Raw genomic sequence first — 23,109 nt, 5'->3', positions numbered from 1 at the left:
TGCACTGTCAAAAAACTTCATATCTGACTACACAATTACCCCCAGGTCTTTTTCATTCTCTTACCACCCTGAGTGTAGTACCACACAGTTGGTACATTTCTCTGGCGCTACTGTTCCTCCCATGCAGTACTTTGTGTCAATGTTAAACTTCAGTTGCCACTTCTCAGTCTATCTGCCGAACTTTTCTAGATCCTGTTGCAGTAGCATACTGTCATTACTATCACTGCTCCAATTTGTAAAGTAGTCTTTCATGTGCAACAGTATCAAAAGCTTTCCTGAAATCAAAGTATATGATATCAAAATTATTTTTTGCATCCAGTTCCTTTATAACTAACTACATCAGTTTTTGATAAAGCATTAGAAGTGACAAAATGGTACAAAGAAGCAAGAGTATATAGCAACAGCCAACAAAAGAGAGGAAAAAAAAAAAAAAAAAAAACCTGCTTCATCTGTCCATCCCTTCTATTAATTTGTTTAATCCACCCTAAATTTATTCAAACTACTCACCTCCATAACACCTGGTGAAATTTAATTCATCAATCATTTACTTGCTACCTGAAAGCGATTTTTGAATAGCTATCTTGCACCTAATAATCAAACTAAAAAGCAGAGAGAGATTCCCTGCTAGGAAAATACTTTACAGAATGCACTGAGTTTGTTTGGCAGCTGAAGCCCAGTACCTTCAGAAGCCAGCCAAATTTTTATTTAATTGACATATTCGATTTCTGGCTAGATCGTGCCTATTATTTTATTTTGTTTTAAAATTTCTAAAAAAAAAAAAAAAACACACAATAATGTCATTACTGGCTGTTCATTTCTATTGTTTACTTTGCAATACTATGTCTTACGTTTCCTTTGCCTCCAGTGGAATACAATAATTCCTACCTAAACACAAGTTTTTCAACCGTGGATTTAGGATAACATGATTTTATATTAGTACACCAAAATTTTACAATCCGTGCTATTTTTTTTTTTTTTTTAGGTATTTGTGGGTCAGTCTATTCTCTTTAAACAAATTAATCTGACAATTATTACTCTTGCCTCCAATACATCACATGGTAAGGCTTTGAGGTGGGGGGTGATATATTTAGGTAGCCTGGATACTGGCATTCATATTTTTAGAGTGCTATTAAAATAAGGTCAGAGGGCCTGAACCAACCCTAATTCAGTTTTTTCTTCTCCCCATCCCTATCAAACTTTGGGCACTCTGAAGTAAGTGATCAGAAAATAAGTAATTCATTAAGTTCTATATTAGTAAAAATGTAACTCATCAAAGTATAGATTCTCTTTTTGGAATAAAATTAAGAAAACATCAAGAAAATCATATCAAAAATCATATCATAAAACATAATCATAAAATAATAATTATTTAATTGTTATGAATGTGAGGGAATTAGTCTACTTAGGTAGCAGAATGCACCATAGAACTACATTGCACTTTGCCATGTATGACCATAATTGTAGCTTTTTTTTCAAAATAAGCAATGTTTTTTTAGATATAGTGTAAGAGAATTTTTTATTCACTTGCTGATCGCAGTTTTGTAAAACAGAGAACTTTTAGCATTAGCATTAATAGAGGCATGTGTGCTAGAAAACAATCTTATATAGCACCCGCCAAAAAAAAAAAAAAAGCGCACACATTTTCCATTTCACCCATCCATTCGCTCCAAATGTTTGTCTAGTTCAGCTTTAAATTTATATAAGCTATAGAACTTCCACAAGGACAGATGAAAGTTTGTTCCAGCAATTAACTACCTGCTGGCTGAAGCCAAACTTCCAAACATTTATTGGACAACTGCCTCTTTTCAATTTGAATATATGCCCCCTCAGGTTTGCAATCTGAGCAAAAGGAAGAAGCCCATCAGCATTCAGCCTGCTCAAACCATTCAAAGCCTTATACACTTCAATCAGATCACCTCACATGTGCCTAGTCTCCAGATGCTGCAGTTTGCAAAACTTAAGATTTTCTTGGTAAGAGCAACCATTTGTTAATCTCAACAATTTCGCTGTCCTCAGTAGTTGTTCTAGCAGCTCTACATCCTTCCTAAACATTATCAGACCTGTATACAGTACTCAAGGTGTGGTCTGATCATTGTCTTATACAAAGGGATAATCACCTCCTTATCCCTACAAGCAAAATTCCTGTATATCATTGAAAATACCCCATGACCCGTTATGGCAACTGTCTGTACTGCTCAGTAAACTTCACATCTGACTGCACAATTACCCCAGGTCTTTTTCATTCTCTACCACACTGAGTGTGGTACCCCATAGCTGGTACATTTCTCTGCGGTTACTGCTTCTCCGATGCACTACTTTGCATTTGTCAATATTAAACTCCAATCGCCAATTCTCAGCCCTTTAGTCCAACTTTTCTAGAACCTATTGTAGTAGCTTACTTTCGTTACTGTGATTAACAACCCTGCCAACCTTTGTACCATCTGCAAATTTGGACATTAAGCCTGATATGCCTTCATCAATATCACTGATTAAAAAATAAAAAACAATGAGCTCAACACTGAACCCTGCAGGGCTCCACTAATTACATTAGTCCACAAAGATCAATATCCATTGATTACCACTCTCCGTCTTTCCCACTCGAACTTCTATCCATTGTAGTAACTTGCCCTTAATGCCATACTGCTCGAATTTGTACAGTACTTCTTCAAAGGGCAACAGTACCAAACATTTTCCTGAAATCCAAGTATAAGATATCAAAATTATTTTTCACATCCAGTTCCTTTGTGACTACATCATAGTATCCAATCAAATTGGTCAGATAAGATTCTCCTTAATAAACCCATGCTGCATCTGAATTATTACTGCAATGTTGTCCAGAGGTAATGCTTCTCTAACCATTATTTTTCTGGGACAGAGGTTAACCAAACAGCTCTATAAATACTTGTGTCACCCTCTGATCCCCTTTGGTGAATTGGGGATACATTTGCACATCTGTAGTCCATGGGAACCTCCCCTGAGTCCAAGGATGCTCTCATAATTGCTTACTTCCTTTGCTGCCTCCTTTAGATAACTGGAGAGATCCAGTCAACCCCAGGTGCCTCCCTTATGTTTAACTTCAACAATTCATCCTTCACTCTTCTCTCAGTTATTACACAATCATTGAGTTTCCTGTTAGAGTTTAATAAGCTTGTCCTCCACTTTCTACAGAATTCCCCATGTGTTAATATAGATGCAAAATACTCATTCAGTTTGTCAGCTACCTGAGCAGGATCATCAAGAGTAGAACCATCGATATCAAGTGGACTAATCTGATCCACACCCTTTCTTTTAGAGTTTGCTTTTGCTGTTTTTTCTTTGTCTTTGCTGTTTTTCTTTGCATCCTTATCCAAAATTTCTCATAATCAGCCTTTGCTTGCCTAATCACCTTTGTGACTTGATTACAGACTACCTTATATTTGCTATAGTCTTCTGTGTTGCCTGATAATTTATATGCATCCCATGCATTTTTCTTCTCTGCCACGAGCTTCATTAATTCATCCAACATCTATTTAGACCTGAACCTTGAACAGTATTTCTTAGTTGGTATGTTCGTGTCAGACGGCACCTGGGATTTCTCCCACCTCCGCAATTTCTTAGTTGGTATGAAAAGCCTAGTAGCCTCCAAAATTATGTCCCCGAAGGCCTCCCATTTAGAATTTACCATTGGTAACATCATCAGTTGATCCCACTGTATAGAATTTAAAAATCGTCTGAGACTACTGCAGTCACCTTTACAAAAGCAAAAACCCTTCTCTATATTTCAGATGGTAGTTACGTCTTTAAGTAAATCCCACATCTGTATGCTATGATCACTGCCACCTAGTGGTTCCTTTATCTGCAAATTCTTAATGCATGAACAGTCAGTGCTGATAATCAGATCAAGAGTATTACTCCTTCTAGTTGCCTCTCAAACATGCTGCTGCTATAGAAAACAATCATCCAATGAATCCACAAAAGTCTTGCTAGTGTGCGAGTGACCAATCCACAAGTTCCAGTCAATATTTGGGAAATTAAAATACACCATTATAAGACATTCTGATTTACTAGCCACACTATTTCTCTGTACAATTGTTCATTGTACTCATCAGGGTCATTAGCTCTATTCTCATTTTTGCTTTACTAGTGCTTATTTCTCACCAATGTCAATGAATGTACTTAGATTTTGTGTCTCTCTTAACTAAGAGCTAAACCCCTCCCTTCCTGTCCTATCTATCCTTTCTGTATACACTGTGCTCCTCAAATTCCAATTCTGCACTGCTTACATCTGTGTGACAACATGTCTCTAATATCCCAATAATATCTGCCTTTGATGTCATGACCAGCACTTCAAATTCATCAAATTTATTTACTATACTCCTAGCAATGGTATACATGCACCTGTTCTTACTCTTAGTTACCCTAACACAGCCCATGTATTTACTTGTCCCATGATGACTCCCAGATGTCCTTGAAGTCCCCAGTATCTTGCTTTCTAGGCTGCTGCTTATTTTAATAGAAGCAATGCAAGAATCACCTTCACCTCTACCTGCGGCTAATGTTAATATTTTTTGTCTGTGTATTCCCCAAAGCTAGCAGATTTCTGTTCTCCTAACACTGCCTCGATTGCATTACCAAATATTCTTGCACCCTTTCTATTTAAGTTTATCCCATCCCTGTACAAGTAATCTCTCTTGTTAACAAGCACAGACCACGCTGAAAAATATTCTATCCCCTGAGCCTTGCACAGTCTCTTTTGGGATCATATTACTGATGGTTGGCAAAGGATGTCTGTATTATGCAGCTTGGTCTATCATTAGACTTTTAATGATATCTCACATTTTTCACGGCCAGTATCTTCAGTATTTGCTTAAATTTATTCTTTTCTGATATCTTAGTAAGTTTGGCTGTGTTGGACCTATTACATTTTATTTGTAACACGGTCTACTATGGTACAAATTTTCCATGTTTGTATTATCTGTTCTGTATTTTGTATTAGCTCCCTTATTACCGTTTTCATTCTTTTTCTTCAGTTACATTACACATTTTTAACTTTTATATATATGATGTGTATGCTCTCTCTCTCTCTTTCACACATACAAAAGGAGTATTACAAAAATTAAAATTAAGCATCCTTACTGATTCAATACTGGTGTGTAACTATTTCGATCCTCCTCAATAACAGACACCATAAGAGCAATTAATTTGTGCCAAAAATCTAGGTTATGTAAACTAGGACCATGGTCCTCTGCTGCACTCGACCCATCTTTAGATTTATCCTGTGGTTCCACCTGAAATTCTCTACTATAGAGCTCATAACAATTTTCAAAGAGAAACTGATAAGTAGATCGTAAACATGCTTTGACACAATCTTTCACAACAGTGCTTGCACGAGGAGGGCTTGAAAGTTCTTGTACCTATATGAAAAACCAAAGTTCATATAGTTAACAAAATAAAAAATTTAATCACATATATATAAGCATAGATATTTTTAAAAGAAATGCATATTATTTACCAACGTTTCTTATTTTGATTATTATTAGTATTAGTACTGGCAAACGATGCAAGGAAGAATATGTCTAGTCTGCAGCCATCCTTTTTTCAATTTATGTCCCATTTTGTGCTTCATCTGAGAAAAAGTTAGTACCATCATCATTAATTTTGTCAATCCATTTAAAGCTTTATACAATTCAATCAGGTCTCTACACAAGTAGCTAGTTTCCAAGTGCTGCGATTTGCAGAATTAAGTTTTTGTAGTAAGAGTACCCCTTCGTGTTCTTGACTATTCTGGCTCCTCTTTTCTGCACCCATTTCAAGAGTTCCACATCTTTTTTAAAATGAGGCTTCCAGACCTGTATGACCTGTAATACCCTAATGCCTTTGATCTGATAATCAGATCAAAGGCATTAGGGTATTGTTTTCTCTCATTTCTTCTCTAATTTGCTAGTATAGAAAACAGTCATCCAATTAACCCACAAAATTCTTATTACTGTGTGTGTGTGTGTGTGTCTGTAACTCAAAAATTCCAGTCAATATCTGGAAAGTTAAAATCACTCATTATAAGACATTCTGATTTACTGGTACACTCTCTTTTTGTCTTGACAGTCCTAGCAATATATATGGCAAGTATATATGCACCTGTTTTAGCTCTTAGTAGACCTAACACAACCTATGTATTGTATTTGCTTGTCCCATGATGACCGCAGACCGTGTAATCTCCAACAAAACTCATTTTCCAAGTTGCTATATATCCCAGCGGGACTTTCTTATGCCTGGCAGAAGACGGCACATAGGCGCACATTCCTATGTGCCACCAGTAAGCAAAATAAAATTTGCCATACTAAATTTTTTTTTTTTTTTTTTTGATTTGGTAGTTGTTGGCGCATCGGCTTCTGTGGCCATATTGCACCTCCCAAGGTTTTTGCAGTACTTTGATCCAAGCCCGAGGCGGGAATCGAACCCGCGACCTTTGGGTTGCCGGGCAGGTACTTTACCCACTCGGCTAGCCCGGTCGGCCGCCATACTAAATGCTGAATACTGATAAGCATTAATCAATTAGAAAACAATATCTTATTTATATCAAAAAATATTTCTGCGCCCTTTTGAACTGCAGCCCATAAGTGACGCTTACCTCACCTATCCACTTGTGGTGGCCGTGTGTAGAATGTAGTTAGTTCACGATTATCGCTTGTGGCAGAGGTTACTGTTTATGCGTTTCACTTGATTTTTTAAATTTATTTATATGAGTAGTGAAGAGTGTTTTTCTATTCTTAATTTTGCTCAAGTGCTAATTTATTTAAAAAATCTGTATAATTTGCACACTTTTTGGCATACATGAGATAACTCGGGATATCCCAAATGGGTTAATTACTCCCATATATTTTCTACTAAAAATTTATAAAACACGCAAAAAATTATACAATTAGTATGCGCATGATGCACACTTTTAATCTGTAAAATAAAAAAAGTCGATCCGTTATGGTACATTTTCAGGAAAAAAATGTTTCGGGAAGGGGTTAAAAAAAAATAACACTCCCATGGTATCCCAGGTATCCCATGCTTAGTGTTCTTTCATTTAGCACACAGAGAGCATCAGCCAAAGGCTAAAAAAAAAAAGGCAACACTTCCCATTTCTTTTCTGGTTCTTCCTTGAATTTATTCAAACTACCCACCTCTTCAACCAGATGGGAGTTCATTCCAACAATCAACCAACTAATGGCTGCAGGCAAATTCACTGCATCTGTAATGATCCTTCCTCAATTTGAATTTATGTCCCCATATATGTGTAGTTTGAGCAAGGGGAAGGAGTCATCATCATTCAATTTACTCATCGAGAACTTCAATCAGATCTCACAAGTATCTAGACTCTAGATGCTAAAATTTGTTAAGCTGAAGTCATTCCTGGTGAGATGAGCCTTTTGCTCCCCTCATCACTTTTGTTGATTGTTGATTTTATTTGCACTCAACAGATCCATGGCATTCCTAAAATGAGGCTTCCAGAACTGTATACAGTGCTCAAGATGTGACCTGATCTGACCAAACTTGGATAGTAAGCCATATATATGTTCATCAATATCATTAATAAATACAGAAACAAAAATGGGCCAAATAATGAAGCATGGGGACTCCACTACGATAACATTAATCCATAAAGAGTAGTGTCCAGCGTTAACTTCTCTCAATCTTCTCCCACTAAACCATCCTTTGATCCATTGTAGCAACTGTCCTTAATGCCATACTGCTCCAATCTGTACAAAGGGTACTAGGAAAGTTTTGCAATACAGCTTTGTTTATTTAATTTTTTCAAAGTAATTTCCTCTACATTCAATACACCTCTCCATCCTCCGAAACCAATCTTTAAACCAGTTCTGCCAAGTTTCACTAGGGAGTAAAGCACACTCGTTGTCCCAAGCCCGTAGAAGGTCCTCATCACTGGAAAACCGCCTCCCTTTTAGCTTCATTTTCACATGCGGGAATAGTGCAAAGTCGCAGGGAGCAAGGTCTGGACTGTAGGGAGGGTGCTCGAGAAGTTTCAGTCCTGTTGTGGTCAAATATTCGGTGCAGGCTTTGACGCGGTGAGCTGCAGCATTATCGTGATGGAGGTACCAGGTGTCCTTTCTTGACTTTGGCCGCAGGTTCTTCATAGATCCAATGATTTTAGGCAGGCATTGTTCAGTATACCACTTAGCTGTGACTGTCTTCTGCGTGTCCAAAACGACACGTTCCACAATTCCACTCGATTTGAAAAATACAGCTATCATTTTCTTCTTTACAGATCGGGATTTTCTGACAATTACAGGTGTGTCGTCATCATCATCAAAGACCCAAACTTTGTTTTGAGCCTTGGTCGGCAGATCGTAATAGTACAGCCAAGTCTCGTCACCTGTCACGATGTTGTTCACATACCGAGATTGTCCCTTATCAAACTTTTTTAACATCTCCCGGCACCAAGTCACACGTCGTGTCATCTGCTCTTCAGTCAGTTGATGCGGCACCCAGAGAGAACAAAGTTTCTTCACATGCAAATGATCTTGCAGAATCGAACGAATTGCTGGTGCATTTAGGCCCAAAGTATCCTCTATCTGTTGGTAGGTCACTCGCCTGTTTTCGTCAAGCATTTTCCTCACAGCAGTAACGTTTTCCTCCGTAACTGACGGTCGTGGCCTTCCCGGCCTCTCAGAATCCTCCAGAGTGAAATTTCCCCTTTGGAATTCTCTATACCACCTGAATATCATTGTACGATGTGGACAATCATCATCTAGTGCAAGAGTCATTTCTTCTAAGCACTGGTCTATGGTTAAACCACGCACGAAATTATACCGCAAAACTGTCCTTATCTCATTTCGTGACCACGATGCCATCGCAAGCACTTTACACTCTCACTACTAATGAATAACTGAGCCCATCGACTTGGCGCGGCGGCTACTATGCACGTATCAACATGCAGCAACAAGCAGCTTCCTGTGATTCATTGTTGCCGTCATATTGCAAAACTTTCCTAGTACCCTTTGTACAGTATATTCTTCCATGTGCAACAGTATCAAAAGCTTTCCTGAAATCCAAATGTATGACATCAAAACTACTTTTTTCATCCAGTTCCTTGGTGACAACATCATAGTATCCGATCAAATTGGACAAGACTTTCCCTTAACAAACCCTGCTGCATCTCAATTATTACTGCAGCCTTGTCTAGATGATTCAGCAATACTTCTTTAACCAGTGACTCCATTAATTTTCCCAGAACGGAAGTTAAACAGGTCTGTGATTACTTGTGTCACCCTTTGATCCCTTTTGTGAATTGGGGATATATTTGCACATTTCCAGTTCATGGGAACCTCCCCTGAGTCCAAGGATGCTCTTATAAATATGGCTAAGGGTTTGTTTACTTTTTTTGCCTCCTTTAATTTAACTGAATAGATCCCATGCACCCTGGTGCCTTTCTTATGTTTAACTTCAACAATTTCTCCTCCACATTGCTCTCGGTTATTAAAAAAATCATTTACCTCCCTCCACTTCCCTACAGAATTCCTCATGTGTGAATGTAGATGCAAAATACTCATTGAGTCTGTCAACTTTCTGAGCAGGATCACCAACAGTCAAACTATCGATATATAGTGGGCAATCTAATTCATCCCTTTCCTTCAAGAGTTTACATAAGTAAAGAAGCGCCTTTGCTGTTCTCCTTTGCTTGCCTAACCTCTTTTGTGATTTGATTACAGCTTTTATCTACCACGGGCTTCTGTGTTGCTGATAATTTGTATCAGTCATTAGGCCTATATCCCTACCCTCAATTTTTGGCTTCCCAATGCTCATGTCACACCAAACTGACTCAACATTGTACAGTCCAAACTTAAGATTTTGTGTTTCTTAACTAACAGCATAACCCCTCCTCCCTTCCTATCCTTTCTGTACACATTGTACTCCCCAAATTCCAATTCTGCATTCCTTATATCTGTGTGACACACGTTTGTTGTTTGTTTGTTTGTTTGTTATTTGGTTTTTAGGAGCATTAGCAACTAAGGCCACATTGTTCCGGGATATGCGGTGGTCATTCCCTGACTTTTCCGCATCCTCTGTATTTGGTGGTGATGGGTTCGAACCCCGGTCTAATCAAGAAGCGTGTGCTATACACTGCTGCTCCTTCCCACCTGACTACAGAGGTGCCTGTGACACCACGTCTCTGATATCCCAACAATATCTGCCTTTGATGTCTTGACCAGCACTTCAAATTCATAAAATTCATTTCCTATACTCCTAGCATTGTGAGTAATGTTGGAGTAAATTGGAGTAACTAAGAGTAATGTTCTTATTCTTAGTTACCCTAACACAGCCCATATATTTACTTATTCCTGATGACTCTCAGCAGTTCCTGAAATCCTCAGCATCTTGCCTTCCAGGCTGCTGCTAAATTTAATAGAAGCAGTGCAAGAATCATTTTCACCTGTTAAATCTATTAGTCTGTGAATCCCACCAAGCTAACACTGCCTCGATATCATCAGCAAATATTCTTGCACCCTTTCTATTTAAGTGTATTCCATCCTGTAGAAGCAGTCTCTTCTGTTTATGTGTAACAGTATCAAAAGATTTCCTGAAATTTAAGTATATGTTGTCAAAATTGTTTCTTGCATCCAGTTTCTTTGTTATTGGGTCATAGTATTCAATAAGATTGGTCAGAGAAGGTCAAATTCATGCAGTGATTGCAGTATAACTGCATTCCTGTCTGGACGGTCCTATATTTCTTCTTTAACCAGTGACTCCATTCTTTTCAGTGGATCATTAAGTCAAGCTAACAGTCTGTAATTATTCATGTTTCCCTTTAATCCCTCTTTATGAACTGGGGATACTTTTTCACATCTCTGGCCATATTGACCTCCACTGAATAAGGGTGCTCTCATAATCCTGGATAAAAGTTTGCTTATCTCTTTTTCTGCCTCCTTTAATAAAATTGGATAGATACTAACCTCCCGAGGTGTCTTTTTTTCCCATTTAGCTTCAACAATTTCTCTTTCATTTTCCTCTCAGTTATCACAAAATCATTCAGCTCCCTGCCAGAATAATTCACTTCTGGCATCCCCATCTCTAAAAAATTCCTCATGTCTGAATGTGATGCAAAATACCCACTCAATTTATCTACGACCTGAACATGATTATCAATGGTAAAACCATTTTTACCAAGAGAACCAATGTGATTCATCTCCCTTCTAGTGTTTATATAATTAAAGAAGTCTTTGCTTCTTCCCTTGGCATTAATTTTCTTTATTTATATAAAGTAATTCTTCTAAAACACATGTAAATATCTATGGATCACACACCCTTGAAAAATGTATCAAAAAGAAATAATTAATGTGTAGCAAATAATTTTTGAAAATCATAGCAAGGTATTCCTATTTAAAAAAAAGAGAGAGAAACAGGGATAGAGAATTATTCATAAAACTCATCCAGAAAATAATGAAAAATGGAGGACAGTGAGTTGAGAATATGACATTACTCTAGGAGGTTGGCTGCCTGGCCGCAGCACCAAATTTTTTTTTTCTGTGTAGTCCTTAGGATCAAGGCCTAGGATGACATGTTGATATTAGGTCATATTAGAATAGAGGTACATTAAAGAAATTTTTGTAATTAAAAATTAATATTAAAAGTAAAAAGCGATTAAAAAATAAGGACTGCTGTCCTTAGTTTTTTCCAACTTACCTTCATTCTGAAAAAGGTGATGCTTGTCAAAAGGTCAACAGTCGATTTTAGATCTTGCAGTTTCTCTGGACTGGAAGCTGGGAAGTTGTTCTTAAGTGAAAAGAAAGGAAAAAAATCATATGAAAATAATATCTCAAATTGGTTTAATTTGTTAAATTTCAAAAAGTCAAAAAAAGTGACTTTTTGAAATTTAATTTCAAAAAGTCACTGTGTGTAGCAAACAAGAAACTATTCGACTTTCAAATACACATAAAGTCTGTTTTTGACTTTTGAAAATTTTAATTATTTATTTCCACATAATGCTTTTCACAGAACACACCCCAGTCGATCAGTTCTACTGCTTATGCACATACACATGTCACTGGTACTCTTGTTTAGATGGCTCATAAGTCAATTGATGATATTGCTGAAACTTAAAATTGCATATATATTATAACTGTTTCATGCTATCAGAGACCTAAATTTTCAGAAGCACGAACAAAAATATTAACAATTCCATTTTTAATCACTACTAAGCAGCACTTATAATTAGCCTACAGAATTATGATATACATTGTTCTGAAGATGTTTCTAGTTTCTTTAAGTTTTTACTTTCTTATAGTTTCTTCTCTCTTCAATAAAATTGTTGTTTTCTCAATTGTGAGGACTACATTGCTTCTAAGTCAAAAATATAAGTTTCACACTAATGTTCAATGTTTAATCCTTTTACAGGCACACAGTGATTAAATGGTGAACTCCTCACCATATTTCAAAGCCATTGTTCACACACAAAATATTCCTGCATAATATATTTTTATCCAAACTTATGGCATATGTTTGGATTAAAATGTGTTTACCTGCTGTCACAATGGAGAAAAACAGGGCCAAACACCATAATGCCTTTTATTTTACGGTGTCATAAAACAAGATAAAAGACACCATAAACAAAAAAAAAAAAAAAAAAAAATTAAAGTAATTTGTTTATACTAAAGACTGGAGGAGGTTCCTGTGGGTGTTAAGATATCACGTGATATATACAAACTGTTACTGAAGGATGACATTCTGTTCTTATGTTTGTTTCCATACATTGAGTGAATACCACTCTCTGGAAAACTGAAGCACTTTGTGAAACTTTTTATATTGAATATTTTTATATATTATTGCTTTTCTGCAGGTGTTTCTCCATAAACTAACAGACAAATTTTCTCAAAAAGGGCTTCAGATGATGTTACAATTAGTTATGAACATATTTTATTTTTAGTGGTTATATCTTTAAATAAAATTCAAAAACAGCTGCAATGCCAATATCTTGAGGGTTGTGTTTTCATATTTTTTTATAAAACGGAGAGATAATTTTATTTACAAAGATTATTATCAAAGATGGTAAGTCTGAAGGTATTTTACGTCATTATCGCACAGAAAGGTAGCATTTTGCTCAATGATGTCCATATATTAGTTTCTTGCAATGCTTCTTAAGCACCTCTTCAATTTTAATGAGTGGAAGGTTACAGGAAAAGGGGATCTACAGCACTGTAAATATCATCAGAAGAAAATAATGCCATTTCAGGATTTTTTTCTGAGGCATTATTGAAACAAACAAACAAATGAAACTATGAAACATGAGAATATGATGTTAAGTTTTATGGTGATATGATTGTTAACTTGATGCAGACCATTGCTGCATCATAGATTTTATGAAGTATAGTTTTCTAGGGTGTACTATGGTATAACTGACCGATCAGAAAAATTTTTATGATTGATATCTCAAATGTCATAAATATCTAGGAAATGCTGGTGCAAACTCATCACTTGTCCAATTTCTTAAATTTGTTCTGATTAACTATGCACATCCACAATACCAGTGTAAATCTGCTTCAGCAATCAATTACTCCCTGGCTAAAAGCAAATTTCTACACATGTAGCCTGAAACTACCCTATTCAAATTTAAATGTATGTTCCTGTGTTTATCATCCAAGAAAGAGAAACAATGTCATCGGTATTTAGTTTACTTAACCCATATAAAGCATTAAACACTTCAGGCTCTTCACAGATGCTTAGGTTATGCTGTGGTTTACAGAAATGAAGTCTTTTTCAGTAAGATTACCTTTTTGTATCCTTGACTAATCTTGTACTCCTGACTAATTTTGTAGTCCTTTTGTACTCCTGACTAACCTTGTTGTAGTTGTTCTTTTTCTTCTTGTTTGGAATCTTTTTAAAAAGATTTACAAACATATGTGGTATTTAAGATGCAGGCTTACCACTGCCTTCTACACTTTCCAGTCAAAACTGGAAAGTGTAGAAGGCAATTCATCACCACATAACTAATAGTGGGTAAGTCCTTTCCTTGCCATCAGTAGTGCATCTATAGGCCTGTGAACGCTGAAACAAGGAGAACATAACTGGAGGTATGTTGTACAGTGTTGCCAGGACTGCTTCCAGAAATATGTGACAGTGCATGGTGAAAGATCCAATGATGGACCTGTTGATCCATGTAATCCCAATGTTCGATGAACCACAAAGTGGTTCAGCGAACAACTCTCGAACAATAATAGCAGTCTGGCAGTGTGCATTATCTTGCTAGAACACACCTGCCAATCAGAAAGACAGTCACCAAAACAAGGGTGTACCTGATCAGCCACAATGGATAGGCAGTTTTTATTATACAGAGTGCAGTCTAGAGTTATGAGGGCTCCAAGGAATCCCAAGAAAACATCCCCATACTAAAACAATGCCTCCACCCTGCTGTTTCTGTAGACAAGGACATTACAGAAATTACTCTCTGCAGTTTTTCACTGTACCTTCAATGCAGTGTAGCAGGAATTGTGGTTTATCAGAAAAGACTATTTTTTTGCTGGCAATTTTTTGCAAAAAAAAAAAAAAAAAAAGGCAATTTTTTTTGGCTTTGCTGGTGATGGATATCCTGACTTAATGCATACTCCGAGGCCAATAAGGAGAAGGAGAATTCACTGGATTATGACTTTGAAAGCACTAATGGTTGCCCTGTTAAAGTTCACAGGCAGACACTCCACCATTTCAATCTATCGGCTTGCACGGGACAGCCTACATTCACCACAACCATTGCTCAGTCCAATATCTATCCACTCTTAGAATACCAAAACTACAACACTCCATGAACAGTGCCCAAGAAGGACAGTTTCCATAATAGTACCACCCTTCAACCGGTACTCAACAGTATTTCTTAGAATAAAAAATACTTTAACAGTATTTTTTAGTTATGTTCCTAAATGCTTGCTATTTAGAATTTTTCATCACTGCGGTGATGGGTGATCAATACACTGTGATCACTGCCACTTAGTTTTATTTGAAAATTCTTAATTATGTAATATCTGTGTAGATATCTACACCGATATTATATAGTTAATTTAAACCCATATCATATTATGCCTCATGCATTGAATCTTCAAATATTGCAAATTCTTAATGCATGAAGGGTCACTGCTGATAATCAGATCAAGAGTATTGTTTTCTTTTGATGTCTCTCAAACACTGTGGTGTAGAAAACATTAATCCAATTCATTTCCAAAAGTTTTACAAATATGAGCGTAACCAGCAAGGTCAATAAATTTCTTTATAGTTTAAAACCCCCCATTATAAGGCATTCTGAGTGACTGGCCCAAGCTATTTGTGTTTGTAAATTTTAAATGTTTAACTGTACAGACAAATTGAGTGGGCCAATAAAGTTCATCACAGTCATTAGGCCTCTAATACAATCCTACTCTAACTTTTGGTTTCTTGGTGTACACATCACATGAAACTAACTGATCCCTGTTTGATTCTTTTGTGTCATTTTTCCAGAAAAGTACAAAAACATAGGTAATGAAAACCTGCCTCACTGCAAAGTGAATGAGTATGTTGGAAGAAGCTGACTTGGCAGAAAACTTGGGAAAGGTTCAAGGTCAACTGCTGTGCTTTTATTTTGCAGGTGGTGCTTGGTGTGTAGTGGCTGCATGTGAAGTCTCATTATTTAATAATTAATAAAAAAAATAATAGTCACACCTCATATTCTCAAGAAATATAAGATTTTGGCTAATCAAGGAACTATGCACAGGGAAAGTCTAAACAGTATTTTGTAGTTTGTGTCCCATTTTATTTTAGAGCATTGTAGAAATAGTTAGAATACTGAAATAATCTACTATTTTCTGATGCGGAATTTCAGTACAGCAGTTGTTGAACATCTATGGACAAAAGGACATGACATTAGGTGAATCACTGTTTGGTATTCATTATTATGTATGAAAATGACCAACAATATCACTACTGATTAGAGGATATGCATATATAAATTGAGAAATATGTAATGAAGAGAGAGAGAGAGAGAGAGAGAGAGAGAGAGAGAGAGAGAGGGGAATGTGTATCTATCCTATGTTTTAAGCTTCTGATATGGTTAAAGCCTTATGAAAAAATTTAATGGAAAGTAAGAAAACAGAGAGGAGCAGATTAGTTCTTAGATCTAATGTTGGATTATGACAATGACGGCAATGTCAATTATTCACTCACAAATCACACAGACAATCACGTTTTTTGTTTGTTATTTGGGTTTTAGGAGCATTAGCAACTAAGGCCATATTGCTCCAGGGATATGCAGTGGTCATTCCCTGACCTTTCCGCATCCTCTGTATTTGGTGGTGACGGGCTCGAACCCCGGTCTAATCAAGAAGTGTGTGCTACGCACTGTTGCTCCTGCCCACCTGGTTACGGAGGCGCCGCGCGCACACACACACACAATCACATGTGTCTAGTGGATATATTTAGGAAGTCACAAGGTAAGTCATTATGGCTGAGAAGGATAAAGTCTGTTTTGAAAGCTATTGTGCTTTTAGTATTTTGAAATGTAATTGCTTTGAAGTTATATGATGTTATTTTAAATGTTTAACTGTAAATAGCTGAAGTTTATGCGACATTATTTGCAATTTTTTATTGAACATTTCACATACTGAAATTCTATCCTCACAAACCAAAATGATGTTTCACAAATATTTAGTAAAAATCACTATCTATACAATAATTTAAATTTCGTTTAAATAGTGCTCTACAATATTAAAGATTTATGAAACATGGTTTGGTTGATGTGGAGAGAATTTCAACACAAAGTGTTCTCAACCTTAGAGGGTTCTTTCATTAAATCACATATTTTACACAATTTGCAAATATACTGCACCAATTGCACACTCCTTTGTTTATTTCTTTCATTACATAAAACTGATCATAAGGATTCAACTTCAAAACAGATCTCCAAAAGACAGGTGTTGCGAACCTATTAGACTACAGAATAATACTAAGTATTATTTTATAATACTTAATCTATGATAATTCAAGCACGATTTTAAAGGCAGGTATGACTTCCTAAGTATTTTTTTAATTATGTACTTATGAAAAAACAACTTATCTGGCAAACATACAAATATTTACTATCAATTAATAATGCATAAGCTAATCCTTATCATTAAGTGAATATAAACTGATATTATTTGAATCCTTAAGCTTTAAAAATATTCTTTCATAATTTTTTAGAAAAATACTACAAGTTTAATATTAACAGTTAATAATGCCATAGTGGAAGACTATGGAAGACTAAAACAGTGGAAGACTAAATGTGTCATGAAAAAAAGAACAAAGACTAAACTGAAATGGTTGGAAAATTGTCATAAAATGGGATGTCCCAATGAAAACAGGGCATATGATTACCTTATTCAACATAAACATATAACATACATGTCAAAAATTGTGCAAAATATGAGATTCATTTCTTCACTTAGTCCCAATGCAGAACAGTTTAAAGAAGTAGTAATATTCTGATTTATTCCTTTTCAGAAAATCTGTTACAAGTCTATTTAGAGAAAAGACTCAATTTTCTGCTTAAGTTTGACTCATGATTTTATTTGATATATAATATGAATTCTGATAATTTCTGAAAACTCGCTGGCATTCTAGACTTTTGATAACTTGAATGTTGATAAGATGAATTCCTCAAGGTTTCTTTACTAAATCTCCATAAGAATGCACCCTGCTATGGAAACAGTTAACTAATTTCCAACCATTTCAGTCTATTTAGTTAATTTGTCCTTTTTTTTCTCATGTATTGCAACTTTAAACTCAAAAAACTGACCAATATTATGATTCACTTTTTTAAAAAACAAAGTCAGTACAAAATGATTCCACATGGGCTAAATTCAAGCAGAAATTTGCAGCTAAGCCATCAGAAAATACACACGATTAATGTTTTTTTTTTTCTCTCTCTCTCTCTCACACTTAAATCCCTCCTGTATAGTCATATAAACTAACCTAACCCTTTTTTTAACTAGATTTACACACTAACCTAAACAGATAGCCAAATAACACACGATTTGAAATTTTATTTTATTTTATATTTTATAACTAAACAACTTTACTATACTATAACCTGTGATAATCATTATAACATTATTAATATGTCAGTGTCAGCCTTAACTATTCTCTGTAAGAACAGTTAAGGCCATTCCATTTTAAGAGTTTAGTGTTCTATTTTATTTATTATTTTATAACCAAACAACTTTTGTGGCAGTTCAGGCAATAAACAATTTGTATATTCTAAGACATGTTTATTCATACCATTATTTGATATTAAATGGCCAGTTCACAATAAAAACTTTGCTTGGTTCTGAAACGGGCAAGAAGAGAGGCCAATTCATGCAATGGACAAAAATTTGCCCATTTCATGATCTTGGTGTAATATATATTCATATAGTGGTCATAAAATCTTGCACCAGTTTTTAATTTTAATAAGTAAAGATATACAAATAATGGAACTATTTATTAAAAATTATATGAAAGTTCAAGTCTTAAAGTTTTATTCTTATTGCAGTTTTTAATTATCACATTTCAACATGGCCGCCATCATTGTTCACTGATTTGGGGTCTCCCATAACATGGTTTGTCATTAATTAACTGATCCAGTTTCTTTAAAATTTTTCATCCATCTAATTATTGACAATTTTTTTTATGGGGTGCATCTTTTTTTATAATGAGTAGTGAACTTTCTTCTCACGGCTGTTAATGATTTAACTCTGTAAGCCAAGGCATGCACAGTTAACCTTTTCTTCAACTGTCGCCATTTCGGGTCATTCAATATCTGCAAATAAAACAGAAATTGATAAAATATAAATACAACAAAAGACAAATCAGATTTACATGAAATTATTATATAAAAAATTTTAAGACTTGAACTTTCATATAATTTTTTACTAAATGGTTCTATCATTTGTATAACTTTAGTCATTAAAATTTAAAACCAGTGCAGGACTTTGTGACAACCCTGTATGCATATATATATATATATATATATATATATGTCTGCTATAATTTTGTTTGTTTAGAAGGAACTGTTTCAACAGTTTCTAAACATTAAATAAAAATCAAATTCACATGAATTAGCACAATGAGTGCTGCTGGTATATATTCTGTTTAATTTTGGTTTCAGCATAGATGGATGGCATCAATTAAAAAAAAAAAAAAAAAAAAACTAAAGCCATTGTGAAATGGGGATAAAATTTGTCATTTAGACTGTAAAAAAGGTAGTGACATCTGTACTTGCTTTAGGTTTCCTCCTAATGTACTCTCAACTTACCGAGCAATAAGGTTGCAATTTGAAAACATACCCAATCCCTTAGCAATATGAAATGAATAAGTAATGTAGGCTATCCAGATACAATGTGTAATAAAGTTCTCTCAGTGTTGAAAAAATAACATTCTTTAGGTGACAGTCATGAAAAGAACTTAACAATGAAGTTCTCTGTTAACATCTGGATAGCCTTAATGCTATAATGATGTATTCAACACAGATAAGACTGTGTGTTAAAAATGTTTACCTGATAAAAGAAAACTTTTCACTAAATATTTTAAATAAAATGTGAGTGTAAGTTTATGTTTATAAATAGAGTATATATAGTTCTGTAGTTATAAAACCATTTATACATACAGAACTGTGATTTATTCTGTTCAATCAATGAGGCTTACTGTTTTTGCAGTTTTGTTTAGAAAAGAACTTATTTTAAACAGAGAGGCACTAAAATTCAATAATTTGAATTTTCCAGCAACTCAAAGTGTTTTTCAACTCTTTTCAATGCTAAGTTATTAAGAGTCAAGTGTATTGTACTTTAAAGTTATTGTGCAATTACTTAGTAGCACAGGAGTAAGATGTGTAGGCATGCATACCAACTGAACAATCGAACAAATATTTCTTGTTTAGAGGACTGCCTATTTCATACAAGCAGGATAGAAGAGGCCTGACATAACTGAGTGGTGAATGCAGGGGAGCAAGATATATATAGTAGTATGTGTATTTGAGTTGACTCTGGTCCGAGCAGCCATGCATCTGCTAAACATGGTAACAATCTTGTATAGTGTGGAATAAATATTTAAATATGAAATACCAACATTCTCTTAGGGAAATCCTGAATTAACATTTATATGTTAATGTGCTATGCAAATATCACTTACTAATATATTTTTAATTTTTGTTATTTTTTTTTATTGTATTTTAGTTTCTCATTTTTAAAATACCTTATTCAATTTATCTCAATGTCAATTCTCTATTCTGATGTACTCTTTCCTCTTCTGTTAGTGATCTAAAGAAGCAGCAAAATGAATTAGATAATGTAATTTTTATGTTGGCTAATAAATAGATTTGCTGATGATAAAAAACTACAGCTATCTGCAAAAATGGATATCACTTTAAATTTCAGCACAAATGAACTTATTATAAAAAAAAAATAAGAGGATTAAAACAATATAGACATCTTTATATACTTCATATAAGCAAACTGATGTGCAATGTATCGAAAATTAAAAATTACAAAATAAGTACTTACTCGATACATAGACAGATCTATCCTGAGGGAATTATGCAATTGGTCCAGTAATTTCACAAATTTCTCTTTCTAGGAGGATAAAAACAGAACATACATTTATGCTTAAATTGTCAACATAGTAATGGCCAAAAGGCACAGTTTTTTTTTTTTCCTCAAGAAAGACATGACAAATTTACTTTAAAACATTTTATATAAATAATTATAAAATAAGTTAACTTGAACAATAATTTTTTTCTTTTAGTTCTGTCACAGAATTCGGTATTACCAAATTTCATTTACAATGCTGAGGTGCCTATTTACCCAATTAATTCTCTAGGAACATCTGAGCCTGCACAGTAATTTATTTATTAAAAAATACTACAAAATGAAAAGACAAGGCTCATTGGGTTTAACTATGTTTGTATCAATAAAGCAGTTTATTAATGATGCTTCAATAAAGCAACAAGAACAACTCAGTACAATGTGTCATAAAAATTGGATCTCGAATAAGTGAAACATTGCCAAATACTCATATGATTGGTTTCAACAAGTTAGTGTTATCAGCCTGACTGAAAATGAAAGGAGGAACATAAATAAGCAGTAACAGTAAGTGGCAAAGTTAAAAATCAGCTACTGGTTGGTGTGTTCTAAGCTTATAAGCATATCAGTGACTAGGGCTACAGTGTGTGTGTTTTATGAACCCCCCCCACTAAATTAGCACCTATGCCCACCGAACGTTGTTCCAATCAAATCAGAGCTAGAAGAAGGCTATACATGTTAATAATTTTCTGCAAGTAGAATATATTTGTAAGCCTGGTATTATTACTTCGAGTAAAGTAAGTGCATATATACACAGACTGGGCAGTCAACAAGATGATTGTTGGTAAACAGCTTTACACCTTGGATGCTGTGTGTGTGTGTGCACGCGCGTGCGTGCGTGTGCACGTGTGGGCCTCCACCTCTAAGACTGAGTAGCATGTATCTAATTCATAAACAAGTCTGTATGATTTCCTCTCATTAGTTTTCTTTAAAGCTAGATAACCATTGGTAAGTGGTTTAATGTGCTTTAGTCTGTTGTTGACTTTGTCAACAACAGACTAATTGATTTAGTGCTGCTGCCATGTGGTGTAGTAAGTGATTCAGCACTTCAAATTGCTGATTTGTTTGGGATTCCTACACATATCTTCTTTTACCAGTCATATAGTTCCCTGGGGAGCTGTTGTGGCCACCAACGAATTCCTCCAACTGCATTGATCATGTGCTATACAAGCAGCATCGCAAAATGTCATGCCCAAAAGTTCACTGATCCCATCCTTCCACCTAGTTGCAGGTCTTCCTTTAACAGCAGTTTTTGGAGTTGGTTTTGTTATGGTGTCTGTGGCATCAGATAATGTGGTGGTATGCCATTGCCTACCACATGGCTGATTTTGAAAGGGATCGGCTTTAATCACAGAAAGAGTCATCATACATCCCATGGATGCTTTTGAAGAGCAAAGGTGACTACAGCGGAGCCCCGCTTAGTGCAAAAGGCTGATTATAACTGGTTTTCGCATGGTTTCCAGAGATCATGTATGTATATAAATGGATCCCTACACATATAGGGACCCAGAATATAATTTTATTCATAATGTTGTTTGATGAGAGTTTAACAAAGGCCAAAATGTTTCTGTGGTTTGTTTTGTAGATACGCTTGTCATACTAGGGACAGTTAAAAGCTGTCAATGAAGAAAGAGGAAAAGTTCATATAACTTTTCTTTCTCTCTGAGAATATCATCCAATGTCAGCTCTTTAAGTTAGAAATATTTCAGATTATGTGACCTGATAATTCAACATGGGGAGGGAGGCAGCGTTCATTCAGTGCTGCATTCATGTTGTGTAGTAAATGATTCAGCACTACAATCTGCTTATTTGTTTATCTGGATAAAGGGATGAAACAATATAATTTTATTGATGTTGTTTTTTGATGAGAGTTTAATGACACGAGGTCAACTGAGGCCAAAATGTGACTTTCTATAGTTTATTTTATAGATATGCTTGGCAATGACATGTCGGAGACAGTTAAAAGCTGTTGCAAAGTTGTACTGACCAAAGAGGAGAAAAGGTTCATCTACATTATCTTTATTTTGGAGAACATCTTCAATGTCAGAGGATCCTGTAAGTTGGAAAGATTTCAGCATGTATTGAGATCTGATAATTGCATATCAGGGGCAGTCAATATGTTCAGCATGAAATACATTGAGGTCTACTGCCCATTAATAAATGGAGGTGAGTGATATAGATATGGCCAACATGTGACTGTGCTAATATTACTTCCTCTTGCCAGTTTCATCAAGAGCTACATGTCTATATTTGTGGTTTACTTTTGATATTGTAGCATTTGTTACTGACTTGTTCTCTCCAAACTTGGGAATAGTCAAGGCTGCATGTTTTATGAACGATGCTTTGAAAATCTATGCAAGAAAGTATAGGAGTTTGTAGCAAATCTACTGATTTCTTAGCTGCACAGTCTGCACTTGAATACAGAATACTAGAGTATTCTGTATCCAGAAGGTCATTTACTTATTGTGCTTGACAATGATGAAGACAAGATCCGATTTATTTCACTGTTGAATAGAAA

At 35.2% G+C, this 23,109-nt stretch overlaps 1 protein-coding gene across 1 annotated transcript in view; it reads right to left on the bottom strand.

Annotated features, from left to right (window-relative positions):
- The window catches only part of unc-13 (protein unc13 homolog), a 1,321,962-nt gene that overhangs the window by 374,907 nt on the left and 923,946 nt on the right, over positions 1-23,109 (bottom strand). The window contains exons 26-28 of the mRNA XM_090372343.1: positions 20,514-20,582; positions 11,668-11,757; positions 5,116-5,393 (exon numbers count right to left, since the gene is read on the bottom strand). Of these exons, the coding sequence (XP_090228469.1) occupies positions 5,116-5,393; positions 11,668-11,757; positions 20,514-20,582 (437 nt within the window). The remainder of the gene's footprint in view (positions 1-5,115; positions 5,394-11,667; positions 11,758-20,513; positions 20,583-23,109) is intronic.

This window comes from Mastigoproctus giganteus, chromosome 4 (genome assembly GCF_048544385.1).
Source record: "Mastigoproctus giganteus isolate SK-2022 chromosome 4, ASM4854438v1, whole genome shotgun sequence".
Classification (NCBI taxonomy): Eukaryota; Metazoa; Arthropoda; class Arachnida; order Uropygi; family Thelyphonidae; genus Mastigoproctus; species Mastigoproctus giganteus.
Note: the sequence above shows the minus strand (reverse complement) of the source record. Positions and strands in the feature narration are given on the sequence as shown.